Source organism: Xenia sp. Carnegie-2017, unplaced genomic scaffold, assembly GCF_021976095.1.
Source record: "Xenia sp. Carnegie-2017 unplaced genomic scaffold, XeniaSp_v1 HiC_scaffold_20, whole genome shotgun sequence".
NCBI classification, from domain to species: Eukaryota; Metazoa; Cnidaria; class Anthozoa; order Malacalcyonacea; family Xeniidae; genus Xenia; species Xenia sp. Carnegie-2017.
The window spans coordinates 1,761,792-1,778,054 of record NW_025813483.1 but is presented as its reverse complement, the minus strand read 5'-3'; the positions used below and the strand labels follow the sequence as shown (position 1 = coordinate 1,778,054).

Here is a 16,263-nt window from a genome sequence, read left to right as displayed (position 1 = left end):
ACATACATAGACAAAACTGAACGAAACCTACACACAAGACTAACCCAACATGCCACTAATTACAACAATTCTAGTGCTATCTCGCTACATTTACTCATTTGTACAGACGCCAACTACATCTCACACCTTTTCTCACTTCCTGACGTTGACTCTGACCTCGATCTCACACGCGTGCCACTTAAATCTTGTAAATTGATTCCAAGTAATACCAAAATCTTATATCGCTGTAAAAATAATAATCCTTATCAACTTCTCATCTTAGAAGCGCTTTTGATAAAACGCAATATGCCACAACTTAATAGTGGTCTTAAAGCTTGTAAGAAACTATTTCTATTTTAATGTAAATAAACTGCCTGATTGTTTAGTCTTATAGTTCTCTAATTCCATAACTGTCATTTCCGCTTGTAAATATATAAAAGTTTCGCAGCCTGCATTGTAAACTATTAGTCTGATGATGTCTTTGGAATAAAGACAAAATATTACACCGTCTCTTGTTTTAAAACTCTTGTATTATCTTGAATATCAAGAAAACGAGATGTCCCTTTTCGGAATTTGTTTTATTTTGTATTATTTGAAATTGTCTGCTTGTCCTGGTTATTGAATAGCTAGATATTGCAAACTAAACTCATAAATATACTTTGATAGTTCCATACAAGTTTCTTAATAAGAACAGTTCCAGTAAATAAATGACAGTTGAAAACTTGAAAATACAAATGTTTGAATATTATCAATAATATATTTATACCTTTTATAAATATACAACTGTTGTTATTTGAACCTTTGTTAAAAGAAATCTACAATACAACTGTTTCTAATCATCTTTAGTATAAAGAAGACATACCTAAAATGAAAAGAGAAATTGATTTTTTTCTTCATTGAAAATGAGCTACAAATTCATTTCCTTTCCTTCTATCTCCTTGTACGTTTATTCAAAGACAGGAGTATTTTAGCTTCTAGCAAATAAAAGATAAATAGAAGTCCAAATGCTTCAGTTTCAATATCAATAGTTTGTTTATAACAAAATGAAGATTGTTGTATATTATTGCGGTACATGTTCAGGTTTAAATGTTTTTAACATAATTTCTATTGCTTGTTTATAAAAATCTTTTGCTTTTTCGTTATCTCCCATATGATCGTAAACCAAACCCAGATTGTTGTACGTTGTTGCAATATTGACATGGTCAGGTCCAAATGCTTTTGTCTGAATTTTTATCGCTCGTTCATAAAAATCTTTTGCTTTTTCGTACTCTCCCATATTATTGTAAACAAAACCCAGATTGTTGTACGTTGTCGCAATATTAACATGGTCAGGTCCAAATTCTTTTGTTTGAATTTTTATCGCTCGTTCATAAAAATCTTTTGCTTTTTCGTACTCTCCCATATTATTGTAAACCAAACCCAGATTGTTGTACGTTGTCGCAACATTAACATGGTCAGGTCCAAGTTCTTTTGTTTGAATTTTTATCGCTCGTTCATAAAAATCTTTTGCTTTTTCGTACTCTCCCATTTTACTGTAAACCAAACCCAGATTGTTGTACGTTGTCGCAATATTAACATGGTCAGGTCCAAATGCTTTTGTATTAATTTCTTTCGCTCGTTCATAAAAATCTTTTGCTTTTTCGTACTCTCCCATTTCTCTGTAAACCAAACCCAGATTGTTGTACGTTGTCGCAATATTAACATGGTCAGGTCCAAATGCTTTTGTTTTAATTTCTTTCGCTCGTTCATAAAAATCTTTGGCTTTTTCGTACTTTCCCATTTCTCTGTAAACCAAACCCAGATTGTTGTACGTTGTCGCAATATTAACATGGTCGGGTCCAAATGCTTTTGTTTGAATTTTTATCGCTCGTTCATAAAAATCTTTTGCTTTTTCGTACTCTCTCATATTATTGTAAACAAAACCCAGATTGTTGTACGTTGTCGCAATATTAACATGGTCAGGTCCAAATGCTTTTGTTTGAATTTTTATCGCTCGTTCATAAAAATCTTTTGCTTTTTCGTACTCTCATATTATTGTAAACAAAACCCAGATTGTTGTACGTTGTCGCAATATTAACATGGTCAGGTCCAAATTCTTTTGTTTGAATTTTATCGCTCGTTCATAAAAATCTTTTGCTTTTTCGTACTCTCCCATATTATTGTAAACCAAACCCAGATTGTTGTACGTTGTCGCAATATTAACATGGTCAGGTCCAAATGTTTTCGTTTGAATTTTCATCGCTCGTTCATAAAAATCTTTTGCTTTTTCGTACTCTCTCATTTTAAAGTAAACCAAACCCAGATCGTTGAACCTTGTCGCAATATTAACATGGTCAGGTCCAAATGTTTTTGTTTGAACTTCTATAGCTCGTTTATAAAAATCTTTTGCTTTTTCGTACTCTCTCATATTATTGTAAACAAAACCCAGATTGTTGTACCTTGTCGCAATATTAACATGGTCAGGTCCAAAAGCTTTTGTTTGAATTTTCATCGCTCGTTCATAAAAATCTTTTGCTTTTTCGTACTCTCCCATATTACTGTAAACGAAACCCAGATTGTTGTACGTTGTCGCAACATCAACATGGTCAGGTCCAAATGTTTTCTTTTCAATTTTCATCGCTCGTTCATAAAAATCTTTTGCTTTTTCGTACTTTCCCATTTCATAGTAAACCGAACCCAGATTGTTGCACAATGCCGCAATATTAACATGGTCAGGTCCAAATGCTTTTGCTTGAATTCCCATTGCTCGCTCGAAAAAATCTTGAGCGTTTTCATATTCTCCGTTCTTCCTTAGCAATGAAGCCATCTTGTTGTACGAATATGAAACATCAATATGATCAACACCTAACACTTTAGTTTGAATTTCTGTCATGTCGTAAAGTACTTTAATAGCAAGCTTATAGTTATAAAATCTTTCCAAAACATCTACAAAATATTTGGCAAGTTTCCAATTTCTTTCATCAAGTTTTTGTTTTGATGATTTTACATAGATCAACTTATTTAGGAAATGTTGAAATGATGAATTTGTTATGAATTTAAATAGATGTGGAATTATTTTGATTTCATCTTCACTGTCTTCAAAATGATTTAGTGCCCAAGCAACTTGACAGGCAAGATCAGCTGCAGACTTTTTAGAATTATTTTCGTTTTGTTTACAGCCAAAGGTCTGCGATGAATAATTTATGATGGCTTCGTGTACAACGCTGTGTAGGCGGATGTCGTTGTTTTCCGTTTGAAGGAATAAAGAACAATGCTTTAATTGAAGACAGACATCTTCTGCAGATTTTTGTGGATCAATGCTTTTAATAAATTGTATTATAACATCTTTTGGTAAGGGATCGAAAGATATTATTGAGAAAAGTTTAAAAACATGTTTCAACAAGATGTATTCTTCGGCATTTTTTTGTACTGCTAACATAACAGTTTGCATTCCTAAGTAAGATGTATTTATTTTTTGAAAACTGGCATCCATTTTCTGTCGCTCTTCTTCATTCAACTTATCAAAATATTGCTCCCACGTGAATTTCGGATTTGCACTTTTTACTCTACCTACGTAGGAAGCAGCATTTGCCAGGAACAACGGTTGACGATTTAATTTGTCTGATAAATCCTTTAAATATTTTTCATCTTTATTATGAATATCAGAAAAGAAAGATAGAAGTTGTCGACATTCTTCATCATTCATACCATGACTAACTGAAATGTGTTTATTTAGATTTCCATCTGGTGGTATAGCATCTGTATTTTGGACAGTTACTATAATTTGTCCATTTTTCCAGCTATGATCACCAACTTGAGGTAATAATGGATAAATTTTATGAAGTTCAACCACGTTATCTACAACAATCCACCATGTTTGCCAAGATTTCAGTTGTTGTGTCAGCAATAATTGAAAATCTTTAGTTTTGTCCTCGCTGCTTTTTGCTTCTTTCAGAATATTTTCAATGACAGTTTTATCATTGTTTAAACGTTGATAAAGTTCAGCATAAGTTTTCAAAAGAGAGTCGATATCTTTTCCGTCAAGTGTCATCACAAATGTCGTGTGATTTTCCCAGTCAAACGAGTTATACATTTCTTCGCAAATTTGTCTGGCTAATTCAGATTTACCACTGCCAGGATTACCAGAAATATAGTAATATGTTAGTTCATTATTGTTAGTACTGCGCAAGTTATTGAGATCTGCTGTGATTTGATTGAGTAATTCTGTACGTTTAACCACATCGTGATTTGATTTGCAAGGAAGTACTTGAAAAGAATAAAATATGTTTCGTTCACTTTTTATTTTGATAATTTCAGTGAATGAAAATCCTAGATCTTGAAATGACTTTTCAATATCACAAACCATTGTGTGATATTCAGTATCAGATAATTTACTATCTTCATTATGAGCGATTTTGTTTCTTACTTCACGAAGTTCATTCACAGCAGCTTTAGTGTTTGGGTCAATTTTATTTCCAATTGCGTTTGAAAACAATATTGCTGCAAACAGTGTTGTACAATCCCACTTACTGGTGTCACCATCTTGAAACTTTGACAGAATATGTTTGTCATGAGGTTTAGGTTTCTTTTTTGTTTTTTCAATATTGAACAACTTCTGACCACTGCTTGAATTATTCCATTCTCCGTGGTCTTTACTGCAATGAGCGTTCCACTCTTGGATAAATAAATCAACAAGTTTCTTTTTAACGACATTTTTAAGTATTTTCTGCAAGTAGTTGTAATTCTTTTCTTCTCTTGACTCCATCTAAGGGTCATAAAAGTATTAATATCAACATAAATATTTTGTTTAATTGGAATTTATAGACAACTAAAATTGTTGAAAATCAAACATAGCTACGTAATGTTACAGTTTTACTTGTACGTGTAAATGAATATCGAGGATGGCAGCTGAAAACAACGCAATTTGACATTTTAGTTTTCCTGCATTTAGGCATTTGGCTACATTTTGGTAGTGGCGTTGCCAGGATTTTGCGCGTGGGGGGCACGAAATTTGTTCCACGTCAGTCGCTAGCAAAATGGCCCTAAAAATTTCTTCTGCACTTGGAAATTTTTGAAATATTTATCACAACATGAATAGTTTCAATTTTTTAACTTCCCAGTTTAGCCTTGAAGGATTTGTACATTCTTCGTGTTATAACGTTACGTAGATTGATTACTGATTTTAATGAAATGTTTTCATATTATAATACTCCCAGAACTGCAGTATTTTCATGAGCCCTACTCTTAGTCATTGCTATATTTGTATTATTGTGTCTACAAGTTTGAGTCTACGGGGCCTTCCCAGGCTCCCTTTAGTGACGCCACTGCATGCTGGAATAAAAATAGAGGTACTGAGTTATATTATCACTTAGGAAGGTGTATAACAATTTGTCTAACTGACACATAAAGTTTGTACAGGCAGTCTACTTGAATACAATGACTACTTAGTCAGCTGTACAATATAAATATATATGAAGCAGAGTGTTCTGTAATTTAGCCTTTGCATTTAAAAAAATTCCTATTTCTTATAAAAGATCTGATTGCCTTCTAGAATTAATTTTAAAGACAACCTTGAGAAATTTTTCAAGTATTCTTCCTTTTCAATTAAAAAAATCATGTAAAATACAGGACATGTCATGTAAGTCATGTTTTATAGGAAAAAAAAATTTCGTTCTTGTTGTGTAGAATGAAGATTGAGACTGTGTCCTGGCGAACATTAAAAAACAAATTCATTACACACTGCAATATTCTGTGGTAACTTCTGTTATTCCCATTTTATAGTATTCTGTATGTAATCGACATGCAAATTTCATGTAAATGCCATAAAATGTAAAATTTACTTATTGTATTTCTTTGCATGCATTTAAAGTTTCTTAAAACATGCCTAACACTTGAAATGTTTTGCAAAATCTAGAAAATGACAAAAAAGCTCAAAAAATTATCTTACATTTTGTTTTGTCATGCTCATAAACTACAGAAACATGTTAAGAAGATAGTATGTGCGTAGTTTGGTTTACCAATGTATCCGTTCCCACACGGCTAACAGCCAAGGAACAGTTATTGACGTTAGTTAAATTTCCTTATGTACCATATATAGCTTAAATAGAGGAACTATTTCGACCAATAATAATATTTGTTATTTGTAATAAAGACTATAAATACTGCTCTGTAAAATAATAAAAATCAGTTCTATCATTAAGCTCACTCGTGGTTGTTACTGAAGGTATAGAGTATATTAAGAGATATGGCGACTAACTCGAACTCAACAGGTTAATGGCCCAGGAGAAGTTTGCTTTTGGACTACACATTGCAATGTTTTTAAAGGGTCTGTCAAGCACGTACGACGTCTTTGCTACCGTAACAGTTCAAAGGGAAAGACAAATGACTTTTACGGAATTTAAGAATTCGTTATGAAGTTATGAACAAAATATCAAACCATTGTTACCAAAAACGGAGGTAGGTAACAACGTTATGTATGCGAAACCAAGATTTGATGAAAATTGTTTCAACTGTGAAAGAAAGGGACACAAAAGCTCACAATGCCGAGTGAAGGGGAACAAATGTTGCTCCTTATGCAAGGCCAAGACCCACGACACGAAAGATTGCCGAAAGATGAAAGAAACGTCCTAGTCAGCTAAAGACGAGCAGCGCTGTGACAGTGAACGGCAACACTCCTTTTTATTTGTGTCAAAGGATGAAGAAGAGAACGCTGAAGCAGACGTGAAGGATAAGGATCAAGCGAATTTAACTCTACTCGTGGACGCAGGAGCTACAAGACACATTATTAACAATAAGGCAAAATTTATAGATTTTGATTGTAAATTTGATAGTAAAGCGCATGTTATTGAATTAGCAGATGGCAGTAAAGCCAACGTAGTAGTCGATAAAGGTACTGCTAAAGTCAAATTAGTTGACTTGCATGGAAATGCGCAGGACGTCTTATTAAGTAATGCCTTATATGTTCCATCTTACGATCAAAATATATTCTCAGTAAATGCTGCCGTAGAAAAGGGGGCAAAAGTCAAATTAGATAAACACGATAATCATGCACAGTGACCTGATGGCACAACGTTTGGAATAAGACAAAAAGGCAAACTTTACTATATAAATAACATATCATCTTCGAATAAAACTGCATGTTCCCTTTACAAGGGGCACAAAATTCTAGGTCACTGCAACTACAAGGATGTTAGGAAACTAGAGAAGGTGGTTAAGGGGATGAAAATCACAGACTTGAGGGATGTTGAGTGTGAGGTTTGTACGGAAGGTAAAATGTGTCAGAAGAAAAGTAAGCTGGAAGATAAAAAGGCGAGAGGTCCTCTTGAGTTTATTCACACAGATCTTGCAGGTCCTATTGATCCGGAAGGAAGAGAAGGGTTTAGATATGCATTGTCATTTGTGGATGATTATTCAGAATTGAATATGGTCTATTTTCTCAAGCATAAAAGCGATACACCACAAGCATTAAAACAGTTTTTAGCAGATGTTGCACCTTACGGAAATGTGAAGCACATAAGAAGTGATAACGGCACTGAATTTACAAGCGAGAAATTCAAATCGATTCTTAGAGAAAACAAAATTAGGCATGAAACTAGTGCACCATATTCGCCACACCAGAACGGCACAGTTAAGAGATCGTGGTTAACTTTATTTAATATGGCTAGGTGTCTATTGCTAGAAGCGGAACTACCAAAATCCATGTGGACATATGCCGTCATGGCATCTGCTTATATTAGGAATCGTTGTTTTAATTTGAGGTTGAACATAACTCCGTTTGAAGCGTTTACAGGCTCACAACCAGACTTGAGCAAAATGCACGTTTTTGGTTGTGTTTGTTATGGTTATTCACAAAACTTCAAAAAGTTAGACCCTAGACGTAAACAAGGTATTCTCGTAGGGTATGATAAAAATAGTCCAGCATATTTACTATACTACCCTGACATTAACAAAGTAGAGCGTGTAAGATGTGTTAAGTTCTTCAGGGAGGGTAGCAGGGAACTGCCAGAACTAGATGATGAAGAACTTGCACCTCAGATAGCAAAATTGCATGAAAGAAACCCCAAAACAACTAACGAAATCATTAGTACTCCAGAGACATCTAGAGAATCAAGATATCCCACTAGGATAAGAAGTAAGAGTAAATATCTTGACAAGTATGTGACAAAACAAGTTTCAGGGGAGGATACTGTCTCATATACCGTAGATTATTGCTATAGAGTATCCAACATCCCAACGACATATTCCCAAGCAATAAGCTCTATTGTAAAAGTAAAATGACAAAAAGCCATGAATGATGAAATGAAAGCGTTAATTGACAATGATACGTTTGAACTTGTTCCACCCCCAACAAATAGAGACATAGTGGAGGAAAATGGGTATACACAGTAAAAGTAGGGCAACATGAAGAAGAGACCCATAAAGCCCGTTATGTAGCAAAACGATACTCGCCGACTCCCGGTATTGACTACAACAAAACCTTTTCGCCAACTGCACGCATGAGTTGTATCCGTGTATTGCTTCAACACGCTGTTCAAAACAACATGTTATTGCATCAGATGGATGTAAAAACAGCTTATCTTAACGCCCCAATAGACTGCGAAATTTATATGCATCAACCCGAAGGATTTGAGGAAGTAGATAAAAATGGTGAAAAATTAGTGTACAGGTTGAAAAAGTCTTTGTATGGATTAAAACAAAGTGGTAGGAATTGGAATAACGTATTGCATGAACACTTAATCGGGAAAACTTTCAAATAATCATTAATCGACCCATGCGTTTACACGCGATTTGAAGGAAAAGATGTTACTATTCTAATAGTATGGGTAGATGATATTATCATTGTTGCTTACAATGACACATTAATGCAGAGTGTCAAGAAAATCTTAACTGACCGTTTTAAGATGAAAGATTTAGGAATATTGTCTTGGTTCTTAGGGACTGAATTCAAATACTCAGAAAGTGAAATAACAATGAGTCAAAGGCAATGAGTCATTTCTGATTCTGATTGGGCTGGCGATGCAGATGACAGGCGTAGTATTTCAGGTTACGGTTTCAGGTTGAGTGAGAACGGTGGTTTGTTTTCTTGGAGGAGTAAGAAGCAATCTACAGTTGCTTTGTCAACTTGTGAGGCTGAGTATATGGCATTGACTGAAGCTATTCAAGAAGCAAAATTTTTGAAATATTCGTGTTTTGATTTGCGTATTTGTAAGGAAGGCGAGTGTGTTTTGTTGAATGTTGACAATCAGGGTGCATTTAACTTAGCAAAGAACCCTATGTACCACAAAAGATCCAAGCACATAGATATTAGATATCACTTTATCAGAAGTGAAATAAGGGCTGGTAAAATAGAAATTATGTATGTAGCAACACATGAAAATGTGGCTGATATATTTACGAAAGCTGTAAGTAAGATTAAATTAAGTAGATTCAAAACGTTTATAACTGGTAAATAAATATCAATTTGTTAATTTAGTTAAATTATTCAAGGTTCGGCAATAACGTTCGGATAATATGTGAAATATTATGATTTTTATTGTGGAACAAAATAACAACTTACGTATAAGCTAACAACGATATTACAATAACAAGTTCACAATGTCACTTGATCTTATATGTGTCATAGTTACTTAATTATGCATGCAATGGTATGTTGTTTATGTTTTTCGCGTGATGTTCATATCTTAACAAATTTAGTTTATGAGCAAGGGGTGTTGAGTCATGCTCGTAAACCACAGAAACATGTTAAACTTATTGCAAATAATAATATGCGTAACTGAAATTCTCTGGCGTGTCATAATTTTGATTCATCTTGTTAATTCTTGTATAATATATTAATCCTAACACGGTTTTTTTTAATATGCACATGAAAAACATGTGACTTGGACGAGATTTGAAATCGCACCTTCGGGTGCTAGTCCGCCGCTCTACCTGTTGAGCTACCAAGCCCACAGGGATTGGAGACGAGTCAAATCTCTTTTATACTGCGTATGGACGAGAGATTCTCGCCAATATAGCAGTTTACTGGATGGCACCGTGTGCCGAATTTATTCCAAAGCCATCATCAGAGAATATATATAATATATATTAATCCTAACACCGTTTGTTTTAATATGCACATGAAAAACAGGTAGAGCGGCGGACTAGTATCCCGAAGGTGCGAGTTCAAATCTCGTCCAAGTCACATGTTTTTTATGTGCATATTAAAAAAGACCGTGTTAGGATTAGTATATTACATACATTCTCTGATGATGGCTTTGGAATAAAGTTTGTTGATTTTTAGCCCTTCCGTACCAACGATATTTGAAAAGACTTATGAAATTAAATTTTGGTGATAATGCAAGAAAGGTCAGTATTTTGAAATGATAAATTATCCAATGTGTCATTGTGAAAATCCCACCAAAATTAACAGATGTATCAATATAAAACATATGAAGTGCGAATTCCACCACGAAAAGGACATTCAGGTTTTTTATGATAAATATAACAAAATTCTAGACATAAGAACAAACAATGACACTCTGAAAGGTGAACTTTATAATCAGCATACCTTAACAAACTTAGAAAGATTAAAAACGGTGCAACCATCTACATGATGCCCTTGCTTCTGCTTGATAATAAAGAAATTGGAATGCTCAATAAGTGCTTGATTTTAATCACCTGCTGTTTTTATTGTAAAATATTGAATTCTGTTCATAACAGCGAGACGATAAAATGAGATGGGTAAATTTTATATTTTAGCTATGACTGATGAGAATACACGAAGAAGGGATGATTTATAAATTTTACAACAAATTATGTTTCAGTTAAGTTTCATAAACCTTATACACAGTTTACATATATTTATTTGAATTATTGAAATGTTCTGGAAACTAAACTATTAACAAACGCAAAGTTGAGGCAGCCAGGCAAAATATATAATACCATTTTTACTAATAAGATAGCTCAAAAAAATTAAGATTATAAACAACAACTTTTCCAATAATTATTTTTGACGACTGATATTAGGTAAGGCGGTTAATTTTCTCACATCTCAGTAATCAGAGATACTTCAAAACTGGTAGCGTTTGGACTTGACAGTTCATCATGCAAAGTTTTTTTGATTTTGTGAATTTTTGACGCAAAAAAATATTTTAAATTATCTATCTTACAACAAGTTTAACAATTATAGACCAAAATAAAATCATGTGTACTATCATATGAAGAAGTTAGCTTTTCACTCCAAGTAGGCGCAATTTCTAAAGACATACCTAGCTAAACGTTTTTATGTCATCTGTGTGTTAGGAATGTGATAAATAGATAGATGACTTTATGAATGAGGAAAAAATTCTTCTTGATAAAAGCCATGTTAGATAAAATTAAAATTATTGCACATAATGATATGCATAACTGAACTTCTATGACGTGTCATTATTTTGATTCATCCTGTTGATTTTCAGACCTGTTGTATGAAAAATATTTGAAATGAACCATCGGAATATTTGATTAATTACATCGTCTTGGTAGCGATGATGCTGGAAAGTTCAGTGTTTTCCAACGTTAAATTATGTAAAATTTATTTGTAATTGTCTCAAAAACCCATCATTATCAACAAATGTTATTCATGTCAAAAATGCCTTTCAACAAAGACACAGAAACAACACAAAAATAGTGATCATGCAAATCTGTAGAAACTAATTGTTCCATAGATATCTAACGCAAAATTTGCGAATTGTAAACATCCAACTTTCTTTCGATGTGAATATTCTAATCCTATATTGTATAAAATGTTGTACACGTCTTGATAAAAGCCATGTTAGAAAAAGTAAAATTATTGCACATAATGAGATGTATGTCTAACATACTTTGACGTGTCATTATTTTGACTTAACACGTTTATTTATTAACTTTGCTGTATTAATATAATTTGAAATAAACGATTGGAATAAATTGGTATTGATGTGAGAAAAGTTGTATTTTCCACGTATAATGTGTCCAAAATTTATCTGTGTTTGAAAATCCCACCAAAATGAAGAAAATTTATCCATATAAAACGTACTTGGCACTAATTTATAAGTTATATTTAACTACAATATTCGTGACATCAAAACAAAAAAAATTGATACATGTACACAAAACATTAAATCATAAGGTTAAAATACACCATTACATAAAAGGAGTAAACATTAAAATCAACATACCTTCACAAATTCAGAAAGATTAAAAACGACGCACCCAACTGTATGATGTGTTTGCTTTTGCTTGATAATAAAGAGATCGGAATGTTAAATAAATGATTGATCTAAATCACCTGCTGTTTTTATTGTAAAATATTGAATTTTGTTCATACCCAATAGAATATAAAATGCAAATTTTTCAATTTAGCAATGACTCAAATAAAGACAAAAATGTTTTGACTTGGAAGCTTTATGCATATAAACCTTTGACAGTTTACTATTATTTATTTCAATTATCGAACATCGATAAACAGAGCTTCTCTGAAATTGTCAGCGTTCCAAGTTTGAAACGTGGTCAATGAACTTTCTTAATTTTGTAAACTTTTGATGCGGATAAGCAAATAATCTGATAAGAGGCGTGAGAAGCAAGTAAAAGTTGGGGAACTCAAGATTTTAGGGGCAGTCTTTATTTAAAAATTGAATTTCAGAGTAACTATTCTCGAAGTCTCTAGTTTTGATTAATTTTGTCACATCTCAGTAATCAGAGATACTTCAAAATTGATAGCGTTTGGACTTGACAGTTCATCATGCAAGGTTTTGTTATTTTGTGAACTTTTGACGCAAACAAATATTTTAAATAGTCTATCTTACAACAAGTTTAACAATTATAGACCAGAAAAAAATCACGTGTACTATCACGTGAAGATGTGCGCTTTTTACTCCAAGTGGGCGCATTTTCTAAAGACATACCTAACAAAACGTTTTTATGTCATCATCTGTGTTACGAATAAGATAAATAGAAAGATGACTATATGAAAGAGGAAAAAAATTCCTTTTGATAAAAGCCATATTAGATAAAATTAAAATCATTCCGCATTTATAATATGCATAGCTGAAATTCTGTGACGTGTCATAATTTTGATTCATCTTGTTGATTTTTTAGACCTGTTGTATGAATAATATTTGAAATTAACCATAGGAATATTTGATTAATTACCTCGTATTGCTGGCGATGATGCTGGACAGTTCAGTGTTTTCTAACGTTAAATTTTCTAAAATTTATTTGTGATTGTTTAAAAAAACTCATGAAAGTCAACAAATGTTATTCATATCAAAAATGCCTTTCAACAAAGACACAGAAACAACACAAAATAGTTATCATGCAAATCTGTAGCAACTAATTGTTCCATAGATATCTAACGCAAAATTTGCGAAATGTAAACATCTAGATAAAAAACTTCATACTCTCTTTCGATGTGAATATTCTTGTTCTATATTGTATAAAATGTTGTATACGTTAAGATAAAAGCCATGTTAGAAAAAGTAAAGTTATTGCACATAATGACATGTATGTCTAGCATACTTTGACGTGTCATTATTTTGACTCAACACGTTTATTTATTAACTTTGCTGTATTAATATATTTTGAAATAAACGATTGGAGTAAATTGGTATTGATGTGAGAAAAGTCGTATTTTCCACGTGTAATTAATCCAAAATTAATCTGTGTTTGAAAATCCCACCAAAATGAAGAAAATTTATCCATATAAAACGTACGTGGCACTAATTTATAAGTTATATTTAACTACAATATTCGTGATATCAAAACAAAGAAAATTGATACATGTACACAAAACATTAAATCAGAAGGGTAAAATACACCATTACATAAAAGGAGTAAACATTAACATCAATATACCTTCACAAATTCAGAAAGATGAAAAACGACGCACCCAACTGTTCGATGTGTTTGCTTTTGCTTGATAATAAAAAAATCGGAATGTTAAATAAATGCTTGATTTTAATCACCTGCTGTTTTTATTGTAAAACATTGAATTCTGGTCATATCCAATTAAATATGAAATGCAAATTTTTTATTTTAGCTATGACTGAAGTAAACACAAAGAAGTTTTGACTTGGAAGCTTTATGCCAATAAACCTTTCGCAGTTTACTATTATTTATTTCAATTATTGAACATCCTGACTTAAATGCAAACTGACTGAAATAATCATAAAGGAAGACGGGGCAGCCAACATCTTACAAGTAAGAAAGCTCAAAAATTAAAGATCTATAACTCAAGAAGATAAGAAAATCGATAAACTGTCAGCGTTCCAACTTTCAAACGGGGTCAATGAAGTTTTGTCATTTTGTAAACTTTTGATCCGGATAAACAAATAATTTGATCAGGGGCGTGAGAAGCAAGTAAAAGTTGGGGGGCTCAAGATTTAGGGGCGGTCTTCATTTAAAAAGGGAATTTCAGAGTAATTAATCTCGAAGTCTCTACTTTCGAATAATTTTGTCACATCTCAGTAATCAGAGATACTTGAAAATTGATAGCGTTTGGACTTGACAGTTCATCATGCAAAGTTTTGTCATTTTGTGAACTTTTGACGCAAACAAATATTTTAAATAGTCTATCTTACAACAAGTTTAACAATTATAGTCCAGAAAAAAGTCACGTGTACTAGCACGTGAAGAATTGAGCTTTTCACCCCAAGTAGGCGCAATTTCTAAAGACATACCTAGCAAAACGTTTTTATGTCATCATCTGTGTTAAGAATAAGATAAATAGATAAATGACTTTATGAATGAGAAAAAAATTATTCTTGATAAAAGTCATGTTAGATGAAATTAAAATTATTGCACATAATGATATGAATAAGTGAACTTCTGTGACGTGTTATAATTTTGATTCATTTTGTTGATTTTTTAGCCCTGCCGTACCAACAATATTTGAAAAGACTAATGCAATTAATTGTTGGTGATAATGCAAGAAAGGTCAGTATTTTGAAATGATAAATTATCCAATGTGTTATTAAGAAAATCCCACCGAACCCAACAGATGTATCAATATAAAACATATGAAGCGCGAATTCCACCACGAAAATGACATTCAGGTTTTTTATAACAAATATAGCAAAATTCTAGACATAAGAACAAACAATGACACTATGATGGGTGAACTTTATAATCAACGTACCTTAACAAATTTAGAAGGATAAAAGAAGACGCAACCATCTACATGATGTCTTTGCTTTTTCTTGATAATAAAGAAATTGGAATGTTCAATAAATGCTTGATTTTAATCACCTGCTGTTTTTATTGTAAAATATTGAATTCTGCTCATAACAGCGAGACGATAAAAAATTTGTGATTGTTTAAAAAACTCATGAAAGTCAACAAATGTTATTCATATCAAAAATATCTTTCAACAAAGACACAGAAACAACACAAAAATTGTGATCATGCAAATCTGTAGCAACTAATTGTTCCATAGATATCTAACGCAAAATTTGCGAAATGTAAACGTCTAGATAATAAACTTCATACTCTCTTTCGATGTGAATATTCGAGTCCTATATTGTATAAAATGTTGTACACGTTATGATAAAAGCCATGTTAGAAAAAGTAAACTTATTGCGCATAATGACATGTATGTCTAACATTCTTTGACGTGTCATTATTTTGACTCAACACGTTTATTTATTAACTTTGCTGTATTAATATAATTTGAAATAAACGATTGGAGTAAATTGGTATTGATGTGAGAAAAGTCGTATTTTCCACGTGTAATGTATCCAAAATTTATCTGTGTTTGAAAATCCCACCAAAATGAAGAAAATTTATCCATATAAAACATACGTGGCACTAATTTATAAGTTATATTTAACTACAATATTCGTGACATCAAAACAAAAAAAATTGATACATGTACACAAAACATTAAATCAGAAGGTTAAAATACACCATTACATAAAAGGAGTAAACATTAAAATCAACATACCTTCATTCAGAAAGATTAAAAACGACGCACCCAACTGTATGATGTGTTTGCTTTTGCTTGATAATAAAAAAATCGGAATGTTAAATAAATGCTTGATTTTAATCACCTGCTGTTTTTATTGTAAAACATTGAATTCTGGTCATATCCAATTAAATATGAAATGCAAATTTTTTATTTTAGCTATGACTGAAGTAAACACAAAGAAGTTTTGACTTGGAAGCTTTATGCCAATAAACCTTTCGCAGTTTACTATTATTTATTTCAATTATTGAACATCCTGACTTACATGCAAACTGACTGAAATAATCATAAAGGAAGACGGGGCAGCCAACATCTTACAAGTAAGAAAGCTCAAAAATTAAAGATCT

The 16,263-nt window shown here is 32.3% G+C and overlaps 1 protein-coding gene across 1 annotated transcript; it reads right to left on the bottom strand.

Moving 5' to 3' along the window:
• Positions 1 to 2,750: 2,750 nt before the first annotated feature.
• Positions 2,751 to 15,100, bottom strand: LOC124440917. The gene is made up of 4 exons (XM_046991341.1): positions 15,092 to 15,100; positions 12,135 to 12,194; positions 3,112 to 4,723; positions 2,751 to 2,785 (listed from the first exon to the last, which is right to left on the bottom strand). Exons 3-4 carry the CDS (start codon positions 4,721 to 4,723, stop codon positions 2,751 to 2,753), a joined length of 1,647 nt encoding a protein of 548 aa, XP_046847297.1. The 5' UTR covers positions 12,135 to 12,194; positions 15,092 to 15,100.
• Positions 15,101 to 16,263: the final 1,163 nt, after the last annotated feature.

Excerpts from the sequence above, each read along its gene's own strand:
- LOC124440917 (XM_046991341.1), bottom strand. The coding sequence starts at position 4,723 with ATGGAGTCAAGAGAAGAAAAGAATTACAACTACTTGCAGAAAATACTT. Across the intron at positions 2,786-3,111 it reads ACAAAACGAAAATAATTCTA|ATGGCTTCATTGCTAAGGAA; the intron begins AAAAGTCTGCAG and ends TCGTACAACAAG.